General features: G+C 39.4%; 2 protein-coding genes across 2 annotated transcripts; both read right to left on the bottom strand.

Moving 5' to 3' along the window:
• Positions 1-128: 128 nt before the first annotated feature.
• Positions 129-3,803, bottom strand: bbs5 (Bardet-Biedl syndrome 5). The gene is made up of 12 exons (XM_031858620.1): positions 3,647-3,803; positions 3,444-3,526; positions 3,289-3,354; positions 3,063-3,112; positions 2,628-2,755; positions 2,402-2,537; positions 2,004-2,099; positions 1,347-1,409; positions 1,106-1,240; positions 761-844; positions 513-536; positions 129-423 (listed from the first exon to the last, which is right to left on the bottom strand). Exons 1-12 carry the CDS (start codon positions 3,706-3,708, stop codon positions 322-324), a joined length of 1,029 nt encoding a protein of 342 aa, XP_031714480.1. The 5' UTR covers positions 3,709-3,803; the 3' UTR covers positions 129-321.
• A 1,513-nt stretch (positions 3,804-5,316) lies between these two features.
• On the bottom strand, positions 5,317-24,244 carry col28a2a (collagen, type XXVIII, alpha 2a). Its single transcript, XM_031858744.1, is given in 37 exon segments — positions 5,317-5,324; positions 5,409-5,600; positions 5,941-6,196; positions 6,309-6,619; positions 6,749-7,306; positions 7,795-7,831; positions 7,917-7,952; positions 8,055-8,135; positions 8,208-8,276; positions 8,523-8,591; positions 8,784-8,852; positions 8,936-9,004; positions 9,090-9,158; positions 9,403-9,471; positions 9,635-9,703; positions 9,952-10,023; positions 10,112-10,180; positions 10,338-10,409; positions 10,511-10,579; positions 10,900-10,968; positions 11,079-11,147; positions 11,527-11,595; positions 13,068-13,136; positions 13,307-13,375; positions 13,494-13,562; positions 14,760-14,813; positions 15,028-15,072; positions 15,203-15,247; positions 15,337-15,363; positions 15,457-15,501; positions 17,028-17,081; positions 18,704-18,763; positions 18,887-18,907; positions 19,289-19,863; positions 20,075-20,221; positions 24,123-24,207; positions 24,209-24,244. Coding segments are annotated over 37 exon segments (3,852 nt in total).
• Positions 24,245-24,384: the final 140 nt, after the last annotated feature.

Below are 24,384 nucleotides of genomic sequence, written 5' to 3'. Positions count from 1 at the left end.
AAATACTTTAGCACCTTGTGCAGTTATGTATTTAGCCAGAGATCATTGTGTTCTTTCCACATACAAATGAACTGTGTGAGAGATACAGTAAAAACCCACTGCATAAGGTAAAAAAAATGACTCTTAAATATCTATTTAAATGCATTTATTAACTTTAAGACTGCATTGTTTTTCACATTCTAGCCATTAGGAGAAACTGTTATATAAAATATACTTACAATAAATATACCCTACATGTAATATTTGTTTTTTAATGAAAAAAATATCAATGCATAAACTGTACAACTTTTAACCTGATAAATAAATATGTTTCACATTATTTCAGCTCATGACTTCCCACAGTCCTTGAAGTGTGAAGCCGTCCTTCAGCTTCTCAACGGCGAGGCCCAGCTCCTCAGAGAAAACTGGCTTACGGTCTTGTTGCTTCGGAACATCAGTAAACAAATAAAAAGAGTTAAACACGACATACTATACAATTATAGCTGGTGATCAAACTAATTGAGAGACTTTACCTTATTTCCATCAGCAAAGTAAGCCTGTGGGCAAGCAACACACACAAGTCACACATTTAATAAAAAGAAAGAGGGACATGTTGTCTGTGATAAGAGGTAATTGTTGTCTGATGAGCACGTACACACATGAGCACTAGGCAACATAAATTCATGTTTGTTCATGAAGCTGAAGGGCATTAGCAGGCAGCTATTCTGAGGGTCTGAAAACTAAACCTTTGACTCCCAGAGGGGCGGTGAGTGTAACTCACAGTGAAAGCGTCAGTCTGCTCGTCGGGCTCAATTTCCACGTCATCGAGAGGCTCTTCTACTGTCAGCTCTTCCAATGGCTGGGGCTGAAATCATTGTTAGGACAAACAGCGCTATGACAACACGATCAGCTGAACTGGTGACAAAGGAGCATGCAGAACAATTTATGGGAATGTTGATAGAACAAATCTGCTGTGAAAATGACACAGTAATTCAAAAACAGACATGTAGAGTATTCTAGTTGGTTTATTTCTAGCTTTAACAGCTTACCCTTTCTGACACGCTTTAATGTTATACTGTTGAGGTGTTCAGGGTCATTGATTCTAATATTATGATCGGATGTTCACCTTTTCTTCCATTTCATAGTCCACTCCAAAGATGGGGTTGGCAGAGTACACCTTGTGCAATGAGTTGATTTCCTTAAGTGCGTCTTGAAGCTTATCCACAGGGTCGATCTTAAAGCCCAGCACATAGCCACCACTCTAGAAACCAAAGTATATTTGTTTATTACTCACACTTATATTATTACAAGTATTAAATCGTTATATTGTGATCAGTTTAGTTGACTGTGACTCAAACCATTTTTACCTGGCGTGAACTCTCTATCACCAAAGCCAAGCCAAACTTTGAGTCTCTTATCCTGATGGACCACTTGAAGGGAAAAGATAAAAGAAATGAAAATAAATACACAATCCGACTGAAAGAGAAACAGCACATGATTTTACAACAGAAACAAGAGAACTCGTTGAAGATCATGTGCAGTGGCTTATGGCCGAAGTGGAACAAAACACATCTGTTGATACAAAAAGAGCTGCAGTGGCTTAGAGCTGCTGAGCTACAACAGGATAGAAAATCACAAAGGCACCTCATGCCTCCTGCTGTGTGCATGTACACTACACCAACCTAAAGGTAGCTCATACTATAATTGTGTCTTTGTTATTGTACTTTTTGGTGCACTGTATTGAAAGCGCATTCTGCAATTTAACAACCACACACGGTTCTGTTACTGAGGTGCTGATGAGCACATAATAGATGGTGTGTATGTTTGTTAGGACATTATGTAAACAGGGCTGGGACATAATCAGTTCAGGGACAAGCCCAAGTTACAAATACTATTATTTACATTACAGTATCTGAGTTTCAAAAAACATTTTGATCCCTGAATTAGCAACAGGAGAAAAAGGAAAATCAAGTCAGGTGGAAAGTGAGGACTAGATGGGTGATATTATTTAGTTTATTACTTACGATCTGAAGGTAAGGAATGCTGACATTGAAGCTCTCGTTCATGTTAGCATGCCACACGATCCGAACATTGGTGATAAAGAAGGTTCCAAGGTTACCCTAAAAGAAAGAAAATGAACTCAGTTAGACATATTGCAAACAAATGATCTCCAGTTATCACAATGAATTTAAAGATTACGCTTTCAGGATTAGTTTCAGACTGTTAACAACGTGGTTAAAATGACAATAGAAAGTATTCCAACTTAATACATTTGGCCTATGAAATGTAACATTTTAACGTTGTAGAGATTGTTTAGTAATAGTCTGAGTAATATGTGTGTACTCAAAAAAACTCTGACGGAAACTGGAAAATGCAAAATTGATGAAAAACATTTTGACAGACACGATTGAAGCAGCCGCACCTGATCACTGGATAAATTCCAAACTCCATTGATTTTATCATACACTTGCTCCCGGGGCAACAGTCTCAGCTGCTTATTTTGAATCAGAGCAGCTCGCAATTTCAGGTCCCTGTACATTTTAGATGTCTCATAGGCCCTGTACCAAAACAAAAACAAAAGTGTTTAGTGTGACATACATCTTATGTAGAATGTTATCAGAGAATTTTACCCATCAGCATTGTTGTACCTGTGGACAGCAATAACGGAAGTAAAGAGCCGTGGACTTCCTGGAACCACATTGGTGAAAATGAACTCAAATCTTGTGTTGTTGGACTTTGTCAAGATGTAGAGCGCTTCAGTTTGGCCTCTCAATTTCTAGAAAATAGCATTCAATTAATTAATTAGCATGCTTTTTTGCTAAGTTTTTCATTTAATATTCACTTTGCATACTTCAATGTCAAAACAATGTTGCTAAATAACTTTAACTCTAAATAAATTGATAAATAAAAACACACACGCAGACACAGAGTTTAAGGGCAACCTCGGTGCCTATAATATAAAAAGTATATGTGATGTGTATAAGGAAATACAAAACGATTATGGTCAAATACACTGGACTTGAACTAATAAGATAATATTAAAACAATTATTAGCCATATGTATAAAGAAACGGTTTACTTACTGAGTTAGCTGTCCTTGTTGTGATGTTAATGATGGAGTTGTAACCCACAGCTGGGAAAAAAAAGATTTACATTTAGTAAAGCATTCAACATTACTTGTAGTGCTCAATCATTTAAACACATGACACACATAATTTTATCTAATTCAAGAGAGGGCAGACATATTCAACTAGTGGAAACAGAGTCAAACTATAAATAAATACAATTGAACCCTAAAGGTGTACTCACACAGATTGACTCTTGGCAGGGCCAAAGAATGCCAAATGATTCTCAGGTTTGTTACCAACACTCGCCCTGTAAATATATCGGACATTATCACATATTAGTTGAGCAGCACACTCAAGGATGCACAGATCGTTTTAAACTCCAATATTCTTCACTACCTCGATCTCCGTTGTTTCCTTTCGTGTCTTCGATGGAGTCCAGACAGTCTATCAGTGCTTCTCCTGGACGGGTTTTCATCTGCCTGTGTACGGGATGGAATGACAGATTACTGTATCCGACGTTAACAATTAGCGTAACTGAGCTAACTAGCTAGCTAGTTTGCACAACGGTGAAATCATTATATTTGAGTGAAGTAACTTACTGTGCTGTTATGTCGAATCTAACGTCTCTGTCCTCCCAGAGAGCATCTAAAACAGACGCCATGACTGCAGGTAATAACCCCCTCGGCTTAGTTTACTAGCTAACTAGCGTTGGTTCGCTAGCTAGCTGCAGACTGGCTAATCCGAAGCCTCTCTAGCGTCATAATCACCGTGGCAACAGACGGAAAGCAAAGAGGACAATATTGTGGACCTGTTGCCAATCTCACAAATTGTGTCAACATGTTGTTTATACGGCCAGACGGTGGCCTATATTTAAAACACTAACTTGTACACTATGAACAAGCTTACAAATGACAAAATGTATCAATTACATTTATTTATTTCATATTACTATTCAATAGTCTTGTCAATAGGCTTTTTTCACAGCAGACATTGTTTTAATTACTAACATTAACAATGGCTCTGTGCTATTCAAGTGTATCAATAAGCCATACAATGTCACAGTTAGCCATACACAAAAGCTGATAAATATAATTCTGTTCTCATGAAATTATTTTGTACACCTGTGTTTTCCCTACTGTGACATGTCAGAATGTCAGCTGTGAAAAAGGTCAGCCAATTATGTCAGTTTCAGAGCCCCTGGGTGTTACAAAACAGATGGGCAAAAATGTTCATATAATAGAGACATGTTTGTTACCTTTAATAAGTTTAATATGGCCTTTGCTTTGTGAAAATGCCATTAGACTGGAGTGGAAACTATTCAATCTAATGCTCCAATAAAGGCATGCTAGAAAGACCTAGCAATTAAGGTGCTAAAAACATATGGACAGAGAAAGATAAGACATACTTAATTTATATAGCACAATTCATGTGCAAGAGCGAAACTCTATATGCTTTACATTATAAAGGAAATAAATTAGTTTTAAAGTTATATTTAGGTAATTTTCGTCATTCAATTCATTGATATCAGATGACGCTGATTATAATGGATAATAATAAAATTAAAAATGGTTATTTACCTTAATAGACACAAAAAAGGGCAAACCAACACAATTTTACATTTTATTATTAAAAAACATATAAAACATGTATTCAGATATACACACACTGCGCAAATAGACAGACCTTTAATGGATGGATTGCAGAAAGCCTCAATCTTCATCATAAGATCGCAGTAGACCTCTGAAAGCAGTGCCCAGAGAGAATTCGCCCTCTATTACAGCTGCCAGTTGTAGCCAAGACAAACACAATTGCAATAACAACAAACACAATCCACACAGAAATTCTCAGCATATTACTAAATTATTTCAACACAAGGTATGTTCATAGAGGTATTAGAATGATCTACAGGTTCATTTTAAATTGGAATAAAATTTCTGAATTTGTTATTTGAAACCCAGGACAGTCAAACCCTGAATAAAGGATTTCTGCTGGTTTCACTGAGGTAACAAAGTCTGTTTTCTAGAAGTGAATCTCATTCATTTGGTTGAAACGGTAACATGTCAACAGTATTTCAGGATTTGATTCAGTTCGTCATGACTTTTTAGCACTGTTTTGCTCTTTTATCAAAAATGCATTTGTGTGAGGACAAAGGTTTTCAAAAAGTGCATAAAAATATTTTCTGAAACCAAGAGACATAATGCATCACATTAAAAAAACGAACAGCAATTGTAGAGTATTAAAGTCCACTTTCTGATCGCCTCATCTCCTTTTATCCTGCTGGGGACAAGACAGTACAACCTTCAGACAATATGAACAAAAAGACAATGTGCACATTTGCTGTTAAAAATCTACAAAAGTTACCTGTTCTGAATAGAACGCAAGTCTTCTTGCATTCATCCTCTGTTTCGTAACGGTTGCCATTTCCACCGCAGCCTCCATACCAAAACTGTGCACAGGAATTGGCCTGCTTGTCATAGTACCAGTGGATGTCATAGTTTCGGCAGGTGCCTTGGTCCAAGTTAAGGTCACAGCGAGGATCAAGAACGCGGGACTCTGAAAAAGAAATGCTCTTTGAGATGCATGTATTTCAAAGAATGTTTATGCCCTCAATGAGAATAAGCCTTTTTCACAGCAGATATTTTGACGTATATGACGTATAGCAGGAAAAGCACAGGTGTTACTAATGACATTAATGATGGCTCTGTTCTATTGAAGTATCCCAGTGAGCCGTGAGAATGAGTCAGCATGCACAACACCAGGACCCTGAAACCAAAGCAGCTAAATACAATTCAGCCTTCATAAATATTATGAATTCCACCTGTGCTTTTCCTACTCTTATACGTCAAAAGGTCCTCTGTGAAAAGGGCCTGTTGAGCAGGAGTGCAGTACTTACCTTTAGACAGGACTGGGCTCACCACTGGCTGCAACCGATTAGAGTTTAAAGATGAAACTGAGTCCAGTGTTGACACAGATGTTGCCGATGAGGATATAGACGTCGAGGTAGATAAGACGGCCTCATTGGAGACGGAGCTTTCTCTCACAAGCGATAAAGATTTTGTTTTGTTAACTACAGGTACACTAGCTACAGTATTACCAACCCGCGCTTGGGCTCTTATGTCTAAATCTTCACCTTCATCATCTTCCACCACCTGGAGTAAGACAACATAAAATCTGTCACTGTTGTGATTCATTCTGCACCATCAATAAAGAAAATGACAAAAGTATACTTTAATTAAGACAATGCTAAATTAATTTTCAGACCTGAATTGGAAGAGGACCAGCACTGATGGGCAGTGTGAAAGTGTCTCCTCGCCCTCGGCTGTTGGTGCGTCTCTGATTTTGAATTTCCTCTTGGTAATTGTGACCATTTTCAGTTTTCCCATATCCATTATTTCCATAACCATAACCATTATTGCCATAGCCATTATATCCATTGGTTCTCTCTCCATTTCCATTGTTTCCATTAATACCATGCCCATTGTTGCCATTCCAGTGTCCATTTGTAATGCGATTGTAAATGAGGGCGCCATTTTCATCTTCACAGAATTGGCTGACGAGTTTAGACTCCAGTGCTGAAAAAAGACATTTTGAAATCAGTTAGGCACTAAACAACCGCTCAGCCTAAAGCATTTATCGCCATACATTTTAATGAACACACTACTGAAGGCATGATATTTACAGCATTTGACTGTGATTATCACCTGGTAGAGTATTGAAGTCATCAATAAGGTACATGTGTTCGCTGTCGGGGTCTGAGGCAATGAGGTATAGTTCTTGCAGGAACTCAGTCTGCGTAGGATCAGAAGAATTGACAATCCCCAGGGCGTACATCTCAATGTTTGCAGCGTGAGCTTCCCTCACAGCTATTTCCAGTTTGACAGGCTCTCGTTTGTCAGTTTGACCATCGGTGATGACGATGGCTACTTTCCTGACTCCAGGCCGAGCGCTGACGAAAGCCTCCTGAGTCGCCTTTCTGATGGCGGTGCCAGTGTAGGTGCCCTCACCCATGTACAGCATTTTTCTGATTGCCTGCTTAACGTCTTGTTTGCTCATGTAGCGAACCAAGTTGAACTCCAAATGGACATCCAGACTGTAGAGGACCAGTCCAATTCTGGTGGCGTTGCGTCCAACTGTGGTGCGGTCGACCAACCTGGTGACAAAGTCCTTGATGATTTCAAAGTTCTCTGGGCCGACACTCTCTGAACTGTCAATGACGAACACAAGCTCCATTGGCCGCTCTTTGCACTTGATGCCACATCCTGAGAAAAATAAAGCACATTAGCAGCTCAAGATATTTTTCTCTGGAGTTGGTGGAGATCAAAACGGAGCCAAAAGAGAGTGAATATTAGACTTCTATTTGTCAAGTTGTCATAAACATTATTCCAAATATATGCAAATGTTGCTCCAAGTCTGCTGGATGTGTAAGTGGGCAACTATTTGCTAACATTTTGGCAATATAATTTTGATAAAGTTAGAATATGTGTGGACAGTTTTATAGTGCGCAGCAATTATTACTGCTATTTTTAAAATTATTCCGTCAGATTCTGAACCAAAACAACCACATTTGACAATTTAACTCCTTACTTTTTCATAATTTGGCTCTACATTCATGTCACTTGTCAGTTCATAGTACCTCTGCTAATAGATATATCAGATCTCTTTGCACATTTTACATTTCCACATGCGTTCCCTTTAGATACCAGCTACTTATTAATGTTCAAACCAATAAACTGACTTGAAGTCTTACCACAGATTTCTTTGATCAGCTTAATAATATCCTCTCTCTGAAAAATGTAAGAATATTTGTATTTGTACAAAATCACTGTAATTTGTTGAATGTTCAAACATTAGTTGAATTGATGAACTTACTGTGAGGCCTTGGTCTCCTTTTGCTCCTGACCTTCCCTGGGATTGGAGAAAAATTGAAAACAATATTAGTTAGTTCCATTGAGACTTCACATTGTCAGTTTGATTATTTATTTGAGGAATAAGATCCATTTTTCTTACTGCTTCACCAGGGACTCCATGATCACCCATGTCACCTTTTATACCTTTCGTTCCCCTTTCACCCTGTGATCCACGATCACCCTGCAACAAGGCAATTGTAATAGATCAGACAGAGACCATATATCAATAAAATGTTATGAGTAAATCTCTTACCTTAGCTCCAGGAAATCCATCTCCTTGAGGCCCTCTAGGCCCAGTCATACCTTGAGATCCTGGCTCACCCTAAAATTAGATTTTAGATTTATTGAATCATACGGAAGCTTTCCACACTCTTGGTAGATCGTAAATTATTGCTATGTTTTGTCCTGCAGCTAGTTTGTTAGGCAGATCTGTAACATGTCAGAACCAAATAAGTACATCATATTGCTTCACTCACTTGCTGTGGAAAACTATGAATTACTCTTGATAATAAAGAGCTTGGTAAGTGCTTGAAAGACAGTGCTTATGTAAAACAGTGGTAACAGTTACCTTCGGGCCTTGAGTACCTTCTCCTGAAGGTCCAGCTGGACCAACAGGTCCTGTCCTCCCAACAGTACCCTTAAAACAAATGTTTAAAAGTAATCACACAACTTCTTAATGAAAAAAACAACAACCTGCAACCTTGCACATAGTAAATAGGCATAGGGCAACTTCTACCCTCATATATTGTCAAATGTGTAGTTATTGGCTATTCCGATTTGAATATTGATTATAATTCGATTGAGCGGTTTGTGAGCTTATTTTTCTTACAGGTGGTCCTTGTAAGCCCTTTCCAGGTGGGCCGGGCAAACCTGTCAATCCCCTAAAGCCAACATCCCCCTGAAATAGACATTATCAAATGCACCATTAGTATACACACACATGCAAAAACACAACAAACCTAAAAACATGTAGACACAAACCTTGGGACCAGGAATTCCTACTCCTTCTGGACCCGACTCGCCTGGTAATCCTGGCGGGCCTAGAGGACCCTAAAATATATACAGAAATGAGTTCAGACCGTTCCAGCTTGAACAACATTAAACGGTTTTTGTGCAGAATGTTGATGATACGAACCACAGGGCCGGGGATGCCTTGGCCTTTTGGACCAACTGAACCTGTTGAACCCGAATGGCCACGATCGCCCTGTTTAAACAAAATGTAGTGATGGAGACCACCATTATGCTGATTAGAACAATAAAGGCAACTTCATTATAATTGTATATATATTAAGAGAGAAAGAGAAACAGGAAAGGTCGGGGAGAGAGATGATGACATATAGCAAAGAGCCCAGGCAAAGGAAAAGGAAAATTGTAAAATTAATGGGTAGAGGTGCTTCCAGCATTCACAACAAACAAATGCTCTAAAAAGATGTCAGTGTTTACAGTACCTTTGCACCAGGTAATCCATGGCCTGCTTCTCCAACAGGACCAGGGGGACCAGCAGAGCCTACATCACCCTGGAGACAATAAAGTCACAGTGTTGATTTGTGGCAACAATTTTGAAACATTACATCACATTAGAGTCTATCTGGCAGCTCTTCTGGCTGCCTGCTACCTGTCTACCTTGGTGCCAAGATCTGTGTTTGGAGACAGTTTGATGATGAGTTTTTTTTAATTTACCTTTGGACCTGATATGGACCGTCCTGGCTGTCCCGGCATGCCCTGCTGGCCTGATATCCCACGTTCACCCTGCAAGGTGAGATTTGGCAAGAGACGTAAGATCCAATTCACATTTCTATGTAACAATACGTGTGCTGCCATCAACATGCAGAGAACTTGTTTTTTGGCTCTACTCAAAGGTTGGGTTGGTTGTGGCACATATCCCCTACAGCAAAGTATTCATCATGGAATAAATGGAGAGAGGCTGCTTATACTACTTCATCGCAGACGATATCACACCACAATAAAATAGGCCTACTTGTTCCATTAACTCTTACCTTTGGTCCAGAGGGTCCTGAGATCCCAGGAGGCCCATGTAACCCACGGATGCCCCTCGAACCCTGGTCACCCTGGGAGGGATTACAGCACACATTACCTGATTAACATTTGTTGTTAAATAAATTCTGACAAACACACAGATATGTATCTAAATCATACCTTCTCTCCTTGAGTGCCAATTCCTTGTGCTCCCTCAGGACCTCTTAAACCAGGTAAACTAGCCTCCCCCTAAGAGAGGGAAGGTAGATGGGGCAGAAGCAGTCACTCAGCTGTGGCAAAAATCTATCTAATCGATGTTTTTATTGAAAACTCATGGACAAAGTAAAGGAAGGTAGAGGGGAAGTTTTCCAGAGAGTTGGCATAATGTACTTTGAATGTACTTTACCTTCTGCCCTGGAGCTCCATCCTCTCCTGGAAGACCAGGCAGGCCACCCAAACCAGAGGCTCCAAGCTCCCCCTGTAACAGTAGAATGGTATTATTTGATATTCGATGGATTCGGTACACTAGCACTCAACATAGGCCGACTATATTGGCCATAAATAAAGTAACTTGTTTACCTTTGAACCAGGCTCACCAAAGCCTCTCTCTCCTGTGGCTCCCTGCTCTCCCGGTAAACCTTGGTCTCCCTAGAACAGAAAGAGCATGACAGCGTGGGTAATTATGAGAAAAATGCAACACACCTGTGAGTTTTGCACTTGCTTTGTATGTTGTTTGTCCAGTTCATTGTTCGGCTTCACATCTTATCTTTGATAATGTACAATGTATAAACCGTATGTCCTGTAAACAATAACAAACTGGATGTTATATCTTTATTATATTTTATCTGATTTTATATGACATCAGCAGCATAATAACTTTAGAAACCACCCTAAATACTTAAAAACATAACCTTGCATACATTTGATTTGCAGTAGCTACATCTCATACAGCAGTTGTTTTAACAAACCTTTGGTCCAGATAAACCTTCACCTGGATGTCCTCTGACTCCTGGCGGACCTCTTGGACCCTCGACTCCCTGAGCAGTAATAAAGATTAAAACGCTTTCCTTGCAGAGTGTCCTACTAATCTATGTCCTGATATGTCAGTGTGACATTGTGAAAATATAGATGAAGATATTTTGCTGACCTTCTCTCCCTGCATGCCTGCTCCCGCCAGTCCAGTTGGCCCTGGAAAACCTGGAAGTCCCAAGCCACCCTGGAAGTGAAACACCATAGTCAGTTTAATACAAAAGTAACATATGTGTGCATGCGTTACATATATAATGAATATCTAGTCCGTCATTAGTAACACCTCCTTCCATTTTGAAGAAAAAGAGTTCAGATTATTCATAAATGACATGAATACTACAAAAATGATCCTTTCAAGTATAGCACAATCGTAAATCACAGATGCTGTAGTCCAGTGTTCAACAGGTAGCGCTAACAGTCCAAGAAACACAAGAATCACCTAATACAGTCCAAGTGCTCCAAGATGCCATCTTGACATTTGTGCTGCCTCCAAAAGAGCCTTTTGTTGTGTTAACTTGAGGGTTTGCAGTATTTTCTCTTTGTTCGATGACATATTTATAACCCACCCTTTCTCCTTTGATTCCTGCACCCTGCTGTCCCCTTGGCCCCCTCGGTCCAGTGAGACCCTGTTCTCCCTGTGGAATAAAAACAGGTTATTTCTGTCAGTTACATCACTGCCACTTGCCTTTTGGGGCACAGCCAGGTCTGCATTGTTGTCAGCAAAGAGTGCGGAAAAAGAGCATGTTGGCTCCTGTCATCCACTTGTGATTGATACAAAGTTATTGTATGCACAAAGCACGGAAGAGTTTTTTCTTCATGGCACTTCTTCACTGCATGGACTTTTTTCCAGAGCCAGTGAATCATGAAGTGAAGTGGTTGCTTATCTTGCAACATACAAGTGTAATGAAATGCAGACATGCAGACCTGATCATGCCAACTTTATGTGTTTGCGTGTAGGTGTGTGTGGAGAAGAGAGGGTTTAGTCACCTCTCACAGAAACCCTCTGATCCCTTTTTTACAAGAGGTAAAAGTCAGCAGAAGAGTCAAATCTATAACAACTCGGTAGTCTGGTACAGGTATAACAGATGTGCTGTTGCTTGAGGACATTTCCAGTGTTCATTTTCCAAGAGTTTTCCCCAGAACAAATAAAAGTGTAGATAGTGTACGTACCATTATTTTATATTGATGTCAGGTTGACATTGAATTCATAAGGTGGCTCTGAGAGTTCAAAGCTAACTGCAAATTAAGAAACATCACCGATTTGACGGCACATGCACAGCATTTAGAAAACATCAATTTCACAACACATTTAGTTTCTATGGGACAATGAAAAGTAATGCACACGGCTGGGACATGCTTGTTGTTGTTCCCATGTTTGTGGCTTATGAGTGGTGGTGCAAAACATTTTGGGCTTATTTTAACATTGTGATCTTATGATTCAGATAACATAATAATAAACACAAGGCTAACGCTTGTTTAACAACAGATATCTCCAATAATATCAGAATTATGACATCACAATTTTAAAATAAAACAAAAAACAAAACCAAACACACTGACAGATGCCGACTCCAATAACATCACAATCCAACAAGCATGTTCCAGATGTGTGCATCACTCTTTAGTGTCCCCTGGAAACATTCTCCATTACGTTGTGAGCTTCTTGCAGAGCTTTTTTTAAATGCGTATTTTTGTCAAATTTGGGGAAGATGTTTCTTCATTTGCGTCTGTTGTATCTGTTTGCATGTGTTTTCTTAATTAATCTGCAGTGTGTTGAGTTCTCAGGGCCATGAACAAAGGCTCATGCACTGTTAATAAATTCTTTGCAACAATTTAACATTCATCAATATTTTTCTAGGCATTCAGGCATTACTTCGTCAACAAATGACACGTTGTTCTATAATTACTCTGTAACACATATCATATTAAGGTGTTCAGACATTTAATATACTTTTATTATACTTTTATTATTCCTTTGAAGAATATTCTCTGTCTCTTTATGTTCTACCCTATAGAGAAAGTTAGCAGAGCCTTGTGGTATGTTTACGTTTTCACCTAGACAATGTTACTGTTGATGAGTTCTCTGATTCTAGACTCAAAATAATACCTTTGGTCCAGGAAACCCCTCACCATGGGGTCCTTTTCCCCCTTGAACACCTTGTGGTCCTTGAGGTCCCTGTAAACAAAGCCAGAGTGCACAATGTGTCACCCAAGCAGCGCGCAGGTCAAAGTACCTTTGTGCTTTGCTTTCTCAACAGATCCCATTTGCGACTGAAACAAATATGATCACACACACAAAAACATTGAACACTTTGGAATAGCACAGACTGTTTCTCCTGAACTTACAGGAAGGCCGGGTTCACCCACTCCATGGGGACCGGGAGGACCTAGTCGGCCCTGGAATCCCATGTCACCCTGCAGATTTATAAAGTAACTTAATTTAATAAAAGAAACTTAAAGAATATCAGATATCAAACAAACAACAACAAAGTACAAGAAAAATATTCTGAGGATAATCCATAGCATCATTTACTTTTGATCCAGGAAGTCCAACACCAGTTTCCCCCTGAATTCCTGAAGAGCCAGATGGGCCACGTTCACCCTGTGATGACAAAATAACACTAAACATCAGTGTGGATTGGAGCTTAAATCATGTATCAATATAGCAAAAGGAAATGAGTCCTAAACCATTAGTTTAGTATATCATTTTACATTGCTTTTGTTTTTTAGAATCTTTTGTTGCCTCTGTATTTAAACCTTTGATGTCGTTCATTTATTGTTTATTTAAACACTATGTTGCACCCCTGAAAAGCACTACCTAACTCCAAACTGAATTTGATTGTATACACACATACTGTACATACATGCAGGTAACATGCTGCTGTAAATCCTTTGTGTAGTGGGCGAGATATTTGATCTCTTCTTGCAGGTCAGGACAAATAGAAGCTAAATTTAAGCTCCAGTGTCTCAAATTTCAACAAAACCCGAAACGACAGTGTCTCAAATCAACAAAGAACTGCTGGAGGCTCTTTACTACATCAAAGTTTGGATCGATTACAAAATTTGCTTGGGCTTTAGATAACTTTATCAAAATGAAGGTGAAAACAAAAACATAGAGCCTGACATAAAGAGCTGTAATGTAATTATTTTATCTTGTTTTAACAGAATATAATAGTTCATATGTACCATTTTACTACATTTCAATTTAATCTGAATGATTTGTTTCATGAGTTATCATTCATGTTATTCATGTCATGCTAATTTGATTGTCAGGACTGTGGAGGGAGAGGCACACGAAGGATTTCACATATTGTGTGTAGAGCCTTTTGAGAAATATATACACAAATGATGCAACATAGGGACCACCAAGAGTCCTGGTAATCTTTGCAGATGCTTCCTACATGTCTTCACATGGCGAGCCACCGAGCAAACATTGACTGTCCTTGTATGTTATTAACTGCAGGTCTTGTTGGAGATGTTAACAATGCTGTAGGCACTTCCTAGTCTGTATTTAGAAACAGGATACAAGGAGAACACTGAAGAACCCGGAGTGAAATATTTTTGCTGAGAGCTCATTGCTGTTCTGGTAAATAACAGTAATGATGGGGAAGATTTGGCAGATTGCCAAGTATTCACACAGGGATTTATTACTAGACAAACAGACCTCTGTGCTGCACAGTAAAGACCACGGCGGTAAAGCTCCGACCTCTAGTTTGAACTAATCATAAAAGGAAATGTAAAGGTCACAGCAGATGTGCACGATGAGGCAAGTAAAAGTTGTTCAAAAAAGGGGGCTGACCTGCTTTCCCTGAAGGCCCTCGGGTCCAACGTCTCCCTGTGGTCCTGGTAACCCCTGGGCAGAAACATCAAACAATACAGACATAAATTAAGAAATGAATACTTAATAATACGCAGAATGGCATGCTATCACTTGAGTACAGATATCTTAATTAAAAACATCTGTTCTCTCTTTTGTCTTTTTGTCCAATCAATGTAGTGTGTTAACTATTAGAGACAGTCATTATAAATGCATGCATTGCATATTGAACTACTACAATGTTACTGACCTGCAGACCTCTAAGTCCTCTTGTTCCAATTGGACCCTCAGGACCCTGAAGCACACCACACAGGGAAGAGAAAGGCCATAAGATCATACAAAGTATGTACAGCAAGTATGAATTATCAAACTAGATATATAATATATAATGTTCAGTATGTGTAGTGTCAACAGTGCAGTTGTACCTTGTCTCCTTTGATTCCTGGAGTGCCACACTCACCCCTCTCACCCTGTGTAGTAATTACAAGTATTGCATCGGCTTGCATAGTCTCCAACAAAATATTAAATATTATCATTTTCATTAATCTAAATCACATACCATCTCTCCTTTGTAACCTGGTTTTCCCTTTAAAAAAAGTGATGAAATGATTCGTGTTATCAAACTACCGAGACAGTAATGAATATTTTCTTAATTTTGGTCATAAATAGTGACATTTACCTCAGCACCCTCACGCCCGGGTAGACCACTTAGTCCTGCATCACCCTGATGTGACAGAAAGTACACAGACTCATTATTACAGTGAATACGAGTTACAGCCACTGTAAAGTAAAGTACCTTAACACAGAATAAACTATAAATAAACAGTCTGATTTTGCAGGTATACACAGATTAAGTAGAGAAACAAAAATGAAAGACATGAAAAAATGAAACATCTTTCTCATACTGTAACATCAACATTAATAGAAAACTTAACACATGTTATACAAATGTGTACAAGCCCTGTAAGCCCCAAACATAAATGGATTTGAGACAAATAATAAGCTGGTGTTGAATAAATTAGCTTTTTATGATCATTCATAATTCAATAATCATATCCTTAAAGACTCAAAAAATGCCAAAAGAAGGGGTGTGTTAGTAAACTATTAAATACTCTCGATGCAATAATGGCAAATGCTGGATCACTGTTAGATTAGAAGTATGGAGGTGGAACAGTAGGGAAGGTGCTCATAAATGGGTTCCACAATATGCAGAATTTAAAAAAACAAATGAAAGGATCTTAAAAACAATCCTACACTTGATTGGTAGCCGGTGAAGGAAAGCTAATACAGGCTGCCAAGGCTCACACATAAAAAGTGTACAACAGCCAATATGCAAAGAAATAAAAGCATGTACATATACAGTACATATCTGACATTTGTGCAGTATGTACACTTAACAGGGCCCAAAAGTGTTTGTTAAATCACTATCACTAAATCACTAGAAATCGGAACCTTACCAGATTATGTTTATCCAACCATCTCTAAAAGAATCTTATAAGGGTTGGACAACTATCGGCATTACCAGTTTTTAAGGGGAGGTACAGCGACATATTGTCAGAGTGACAGTTATAAGTGCCCTGTGTGAGCACATAGAGAGAATAAAAGAAGGCCTAAGATTTAACCTCAGGGTACTCCACCGCAGATGAGTGACGAGTAAAAAGAAAAGTTACTAGTGTCAACAGAAACTGTGCTGGGCAAGTAAAAGGCAGTCGCAGATTATAATGAGTTCATTCCACATGAGCGTTTCACCTCATATTTCTTCATTAGTTTTTTTGTTCCATCCAAAACTTGCCCACTGAACAGATCACTATCCTTTTGGACTACATTTTTTTATTAATTGGTAATGATACAGATGATGTTTTTTTTTATTCTCATGAACATCTGGAAAAGTTCTATGTGCAGTGAAGCAGGTCATGTTTTTAAAAGTAAAATCTAAATATTCAACTATAATACAACTTTACATATATGTTACAAATTACGAATATATAACGCTAAATGATAATCATATATAACAATTAACCTGTCCTAGTTTTCATATGAGTCTATTACTATTATGAACATACATTTTTTTTTAATTTTTAAGAAGAACTTAACAGACATTGGATGACCCAGTTCAGGAAGCCTGACAACTTTTTCCAAAATTTTAACATAGAATTTAGATGTGGAGAACTCGGGAAGTATTATATAACACCTGAAGGGGCCCGCCAGCTAAGACATTAGTTGTCCACATGTCGATCAAAAAGCACACACCTTTAGCCCTTTAAGCCCTGGGGCTCCATCGTTTCCGGAGCGACCTTTTTTCCCCTGGAGAATGAAACAAAGTCAGGGTTAAGTTGATTCATTTCTTTCACGGACATTTTGCTCACCTCTTGGTGTCCACATTGGGAGTTTGCTCACATGGCATGTATATGTTGAAAACCTTTGTTCTAGGCTACAACAGAGGATGTATCTATTTTAGAAGGCTTGAACTCTGTGGTGTAAATAGGAAACTCATGATTTTGTTCTGTCAAAGAATTCAAGAGCGTGTAATTCCATATGGCATACAAGTATGGATGGTAACCTGTCAGCACAAAAGTCTAAACTTGCACGTCTCTCAAACGGCCATTAAGACCATCGGGAAAAAGAACATCCCTCTCTTCAGTCTATATATGAACAATCTGTGCTCAAGGTGGCACAGAAGATACTGAATGACCCAACATACATTCCGAAACCCTGAAGTCGTGTTGTTGCCTTCAGGCTAAAATACAATGATTTTATTTGGGCACTAAGATATTGCGATTTGATTACTTTTAATTTGGTTTGACACCTGGTTTTATCAATTGAAGCTGCTGTTTTTTTACAATTTTAAAGATTTACAGTTCTATGATGTCCCACTCGTGTGTGTAGTGTGATGCAACAATTTCCCTGTGCAACAAAAACATATATATTATCTTATCTTAAATAGTCACTAAAGTTGCCTGAATACCCTGAAAATAAAGGTCATCTTGACCATGTCAATGCAAAGTAAAAATATTTTGTTCGTCTCTGGGCTGATGTCTGAATGTGTGTTGTATGTGCTCATGGATGTGAGGGCTGTATGACAGTTGAAGCGATAGGTGGGCATGAGGTGTCTTGTCCACAAGGCCAGGGGTCATTGTCTTGAGCTGCACCTGGACAGCGTGTGTCAATTGCTATCCACCAGAAATCACTAGTTTGTGCCCATTAAAGTAATGAGAGCAATTATGAGAGCCTCTTTTTGTGTAAGAATTTCAAGAATCTCTCTGAGGAGAAAGCACCTGGTTAACGGCCATGCAGCTGTCTGTCAGCATCATGATTATCTCACCGGGTTGCTGGAAAGATTGACACTACCTTCGCTCATTGTTAGAGTGAGTGGGTGTCTAGAGCGGATGGGATCATCTTCTTCTGGTGTCACACAGAAATGATGTGTAATATCAGGTGTTTCACACTGCAGTCCTCCTATCACAGTGTTTCTGTCTGTGGCAGTATGGGTAGTAGTATAGGAGATTTATGGTGGACAAAGGTCCACTTTTATAGGGAGTGGAGTTTTAAAAGCGGTGCCTCTTGTTTCCATGGGGGACATCTTAATATTTGGCTGAGACAGGGCACAGCAAACATATTTCCGTGGGAATAGCAGACCACAGTCTGTGATCTCCTTTGCCTGTTGCCAGAGATTTGCTTTTAGAATGTGGGGCAGGACCACCTATCCACTACTTGTGCGAATGCCTACAAGCTATACTGAGGAGAAATAAGCATGCAATTATCCTGATTGTTCAAAACTGCACAATTACCTTTCCTAAACTATCAGGATCATGTTAAATTTCTCTGCACGAGATTTCAGGAATCCTTTCTTCTGACTTGTGACACTTCAAAGGCAACTGCTCTTTGCTTGTGGAATATTTTTGAAAGGTTTGAAGCTAAATACTCACCGCAGGCCCGTTTGGTCCCCTCTCTCCTCTCTCACAAGCACATCTCTGAGCCAGAGGGCACTGCAGATAAAGAGACACATTTGCTAATCCGTTATGAATGTAATTATTCACACTCTAGCCGAATTACACATTATTACATTTCAAAAGATTCCCTATGAGCTGTCTAATTGTAGTAATACTTACTCCTTCATTAGTAATGCCAGTCTGCAAAGAAAACAAAATTTGAATTAAAGCAATACACTTGAAACTTGACAGAAGAAAGACAAATAACGTTCCTGAAAATGTCAAGGTATAGCCAGTAACAGAGTAATAATGCAAGTCACGTGATACATTCTGGGAATCTTAGGGGATGTGCTCATGCAGATGTCAAACAGTATTTTTCTAAAGCTGTGTAAAAAGCTTACAATCCAGAGCTGTCAAAGACATTCTTTCCTGTGTTTCTCCAGAGCATTTTCATCATTCCATCTCTATACGAATACCTGAACAAGCATGTCCGTGTGTCAACTCTGAATAGATCCCCAGTCAAAGCAAATACATCGCTTTTCTTCTCAGTGGTGCCTGCTGAAAGAAAGGTATTATACTCACAATCTCGGTGACGATTTTTTCAACAATGTCTTCGTCCTGTAAATTATGGAGGAAGTGGGAAGCTGGGGAGCTGGCGATTACACGAAGCTGGGCTAAATTGGCTGGGTCGTTGGCTGCCCGAGTGATGCCCAAAGTGAAGAATTTGATGCCCTGGTTCTTGGCATCAGCAACAGCAGAGAAAAGGTCAGGGTTCCTCGGGTGGGAAATACCATCTGTAAGCAGCAGGGCTACTTTGATGCTGCTGGGGCTGGATTCCTCCAGGTAGATCTTGGTCATGTTGGTGATGGCGTAGGTGGTGTAGGTGCCGTGCCCGATGTAGATGATGGGAGCGATGAGGGCCTTAAAGTTTTCTGTGCCCCTCCAGTCTCTGAAGGTTTGCTCTGTGATAACGTGACTGCTGTACTGCAGCAGAGCCACCTTTAAGCTCAAGCTGCGGCCGGTCTGCAGCTGTACCCCTTGGAGTCTGTCCACCATGTTCATAGTGAACTGCTTTTCCTGCTCATGGTTGTCCTTGGCGCTCTCAGAGCTGTCCAACAGGAAGGTTAGCTCCAAGCTACAGTCCTCATCTAGGATGGCTGTGTGCACACGGAACAGGATGAAGGTGTTTAGGTGCTTTGATTAAGTGACATACATTTTGATTTAACTTCAGGTGAAAACTGCAGATTAGTACAATCTAAGTAAGATATGAACATAATACTGTAGCAACATAATGTTGGATTTCCTGCATCAAAAAGACAATCGATTGAAATCAATTTGTTTTTATTCATGTTACATTTAGTGTCTTACCTTGTCCGTCATCAATATTTGCAGCCAGATGTTTGGGCCTGGATTTCTTGCTAATTTTCCTTATTTCGTAAGAGTCTTGGGCCCAGACGCTGGTCAGTGCTGTGACCAGCAGCACCAATGTAGAGGAGAGGAACATCCTTGTCCCAACTATGGTGAAAAGTAGCAACAACAAATCAAAATCAATCAATTTCACTGTCCATAAAAGTTGTTTCTGCAAAAAAATCAGAGTGAAAAAGTTTGTGCATCCATATATTTAACTGCTAAGTTAAATGTAAACAGTAAAACAGTTGATTGATGTTGAAAGTCAAACTATAAAATACTCAATTGTTGTAAATGTGGGGTACATCAACTCATAGTCCAACCTCTTTTGGAAATAGTATTTCAGTGTCCTATTTCAAGCGCAGCCCAAAATGCAGACTTGAAGAAGGTAGCTGGAACAGCTGGACCACAGCGCACAGTGAGCTCCACTTAGCTCATTGATCATTGAACAGCACCAGCAGTGTCAGTCATCCTGGAGAGCAGAGAGTGAGAGACCCTGAGACACTCACTCCTCCTTTATAAGAAGCCACCGACAGACCAGATCCCACTGAGCCTTGCCAAGATTCCCGCTCTGCCCTCAGGGCAGGGGAGCTGAGATCTGTTTGCAGCAGTGAAGCAACATTGTGAGTTTGCTGAAATGTTTAGTCTCTGCAAGTACAATCAACTGTAGATGTATTAGTCTACGAGGGGTTAGCTAATTCTTTCACACCACAGAATTATAGTTATGATATTGTGTATTTGTCATGTTGTTGAAAAGTTACAGAAGCGTTTTACCTGTTTAACCTTACTTTAAATCTAAACAACACATTTAAATAGATTTAATTGGATAATATTGGTGTAAAAGAGTTTATTTTATTTATTTATTGTACCTTTATTTAACCAAATAAGTCAATGACGACCTGGCCAAAAAAGGCAGCAACATCTTGTAAATATCTTGTAAACAAGCTTAGTAATAGTGTTTGATGTCAATTCAAACCAGATTGCCTTTTTAGTTTACAGGGTATGATTTTTCTTTTCTTATTATAATCTACCCAAGATCTTCATCGTTGGGCAAAAAAAACAAACTTTAATGGAATCTTAACTAAAGAGGTAAAAATGACACACCAAAGTGGTTTGCATATTGTACTACCTAAAACAAATTGGGATTTAAACTACAATTCATTTACAAATAGCACTTCAACAAAATTGCAACAATATATTGCGGTTAAAAGCGTTTTTTAAGAGGGGATATAAAAAGTGCCAGCAAAAATTCCAAAGGTATGGGGGGGGGTTAAAGTTTAAAGGACCAAATGGCAAAGGCCTGGTCACCTTTGGACTGCGCCATGGACTTTAAATGACCAAAACCACCTGAGGAAAAAGGGTTAAAGGGGTGATTTTTAATTCTAAAATCACCAAGCAGTAACAACCAGAGCAGAACAATGTTTGAATTAAATCCTGTTGTTTTAATTAAAAAACAGTCAATCACAGTATCAATAGAAACCTCAACTAACTTTAACGCATTATTTACCTTTTTTTTTGGCTATATTGTGATGTGTTTCTTTGAATTATTCTTTTGTGAAAAGGGAGTTGCAACCCGTAGGCGAGTGACATGCAATATATCTTTGCTAGGTGGTATTTCACCTTCCAGACCCTAAAAGATGACCATCTGACCATTTGTTATGGAGCTGACCTTTCAGTGGTGTGGTTTAAATGGGGCCGATCCTATGCAGACTGGCTGAGGATTCATGGCTGCATGCTGCGCTTGAGGTGAAGGGGCTTTGTATTGCAAAAGCTCCAGGCAAGAAGTAATTAGAGGAGACTCTCTGACACAAAAGGAATGTTGCACTGAATGATGGCTTGGCAAAATCCACCCTGTCACTTTGCTCTATATGATGAACGACATCCATTCATAGGGTTCCTATATGCTGCAACAACATTTGTAAATTGTGAAGATTATTGTGAATATAGGTTCTCTTTCATGAGCGTCTATCACTGACTGAATGCTTTTGTTTATGTTCCCCATTCTGCTTGTGATACTGGTAATTACAGAAGCTTAGAGCGGTGTGTAAATTGAACATTTTAAACCTGTCTTTTTCAATAAAACTGACTTCTTGCTGAATGATCAGGTTACCAAGTTCGTATGCTTTAAAAACAACCTGCTTTTGGGTTTACTTTACATTTTTGGGAATGTTCTAGCTATGTACAATTTTTCATAATTAAAATCCTCATATGAATTATGATCATAAAACGTTGGAGAGTATGCCATATGAGAAGTTGTGTGACAATATTGCAGGAGAGAGAGGGGTTAGAAAACACGAAACTACACACTGTGGTCCTCTGTAACAGAAGGGTAGAATATGCAGGTATAAAATCCACAATATTTTCGAAGCAAATTCATGATAATGTAAATCTTCCTTAAATAAATGAACACTAATTCTGAATCATAATGCAGCACGAGGGCAACAACAGAAAGATAGCTTGTGGGGATCCTTCTAGGTGGGTTTGTGCTGCCCTCTTTCTGTAAATGAGGTTATTAGAAAACGACAGACCGCGCATGCTCAGACAGCTCGTTTGGTTGAGCGGCGGTGTACAATCCATAGGTACATTCCACTTCAGCCATCTTAACCATGTTGGGTGCTGTGGGACGGTGCCGCAGCGAGCCTCTTTACCATAAAATGTCTTCATTCATGTGCGATCAGTCGGTATTTGTATTTAATTGCAGCAGCTCTTTGGACATATTGTTACTTCAATCAGACGTTGTAGGATCCAGTCAACGACCTTCCACGTAACTTAATAAAAGTCAATATCTCACACATTGCCTGTTTGAACTTTTCAGCCTTTCTGGCAACAAAACATGGGAAATGCTATCCCGAAGCACCAAAATGTGGAACTGTATTATACGTTTTGTTTAGTTGCTTTGTAGATTTAAGATGATTCAAAAATATATAAAATAATGTGAGTTGTCTAGTTTTGGAGATATCCGCCATTGAGATGTCTGCTTTAGTTCCTCCATGAAACTACTCACAAGGTCTATGGATTATTTTGAGTAACGGGGTCATGATTCCTGGAAAGAGACATTGCTGTAGAGTTATTCAAATGTATTCTTTTTGGCACTTTGAGCATCACAAGTTATAGTCCCATTATATTGGTGAGAAGGGCAGACAACTCTTCAGCCGATATCACCAAAGCTAACTCACACCACAACTATCTAGATTGATAAATGGCACTACAGGTAAGCGGAAATGTGTGTATTTTTGATTTTGGGGTCCCTTTAAACCTTGTTTAGTCTCTGTAACATTTGAGTTGCTGCTGTCATATTTAAAGTCACGTATAATATGTTGGCATTATTTGTCATTTTCTTTTTTTTCTGTCATTGTGCTTTTAGGTAGGGGTTACACTGCACCAGCTGCTCAGGCAGCACCGGCAACAGCCGGATAGTGGCTGTGATTGGTGCTGTGGTGGATGTCCGGTTTGATGAGGGCAGGCTGGTGCTGGAGGTGGCACAGCATCTGGGTGAGTGTGGCGAATGGGTACTGGGGCAGTGTTTGAATGTCTGTTATGAAATTTAAAGGGTTTCTCCTCATGGCCTTCTTCTTCAGGTGAAAACACAGCTGGGCTGATCGCCATGGATGGCACAGAGGGTCTGGTCCGCGGTCAAAAGGTTCTGGACACCGGAGTCCCCCATCAGGATCCCTGTGGGCCCTGAGACCTTGGGCAGGATCATGAATGTCATTAGAGAACCCATTGATGAGAGGCGTCTGTAAGTGTTGAGATGATCATGATGCTGGAGTTATTCTATATTTCTCTTGTTGTCAACAGAGTTGTTGAAACACTATTTAGCTCTCCTTACTCCGGAGACTTCAGCACAGACTTCGGTTTATCAGTTTTGATGGATTCATGTAGATCTCTCGCTCAGTGTAAACTCATGCTAAACTCTCCGGGTGATTTTTGTCTTCACGTTCTCAGGTAGCCCTGGTGTACGGTCAAATGAATGAGCCCCTATAGGTGCCCCTGCCAGAGTCTCTCTTACCAGTTTGACTGTTGTCGAATACTTCCGTGATCAGGAGGGACAGGACGTACTCTTTATTGACAACATCTTTAGGTTCACCCAAGCCCGGATCAGAGGTATGCAATGCCAAATAGATTTTTCATTACTTGCGGATGTCTTTTTCCTGATAATTCATGCAAACCTTTTCTGAATGAGATAAAGTAAATAGATATTTGATGGTAATGGTTATTCTTTTTACTCTTCAAGGTGAATATGATGCCCTGCCAGAGCAAGCTTTCTACAT

The sequence above is a fragment of the Anarrhichthys ocellatus genome, unplaced genomic scaffold (assembly GCF_004355925.1).
Source record: "Anarrhichthys ocellatus isolate YVR2014 unplaced genomic scaffold, GSC_Weel_1.0 scaffold20, whole genome shotgun sequence".
NCBI classification, from domain to species: domain Eukaryota; kingdom Metazoa; phylum Chordata; class Actinopteri; order Perciformes; family Anarhichadidae; genus Anarrhichthys; species Anarrhichthys ocellatus.
This window is presented reverse-complemented; position numbering and strand designations above follow the sequence as displayed.

What these genes read in the sequence shown, in the direction of transcription:
- bbs5 (XM_031858620.1), bottom strand. Translation starts at nt 3,708, where the DNA reads ATGGCGTCTGTTTTAGATGCTCTCTGGGAGGACAGAGACGTTAGATTC. An exon ending in CAACAAGGACAGCTAACTCA is followed by an intron (nt 2,756 to 3,062) that starts GTAAGTAAACCG and finishes GCTATTTTCTAG; the next exon opens with AAATTGAGAGGCCAAACTGA. An exon ending in ACTATGAAATGGAAGAAAAG is followed by an intron (nt 845 to 1,105) that starts GTGAACATCCGA and finishes CAATGATTTCAG; the next exon opens with CCCCAGCCATTGGAAGAGCT.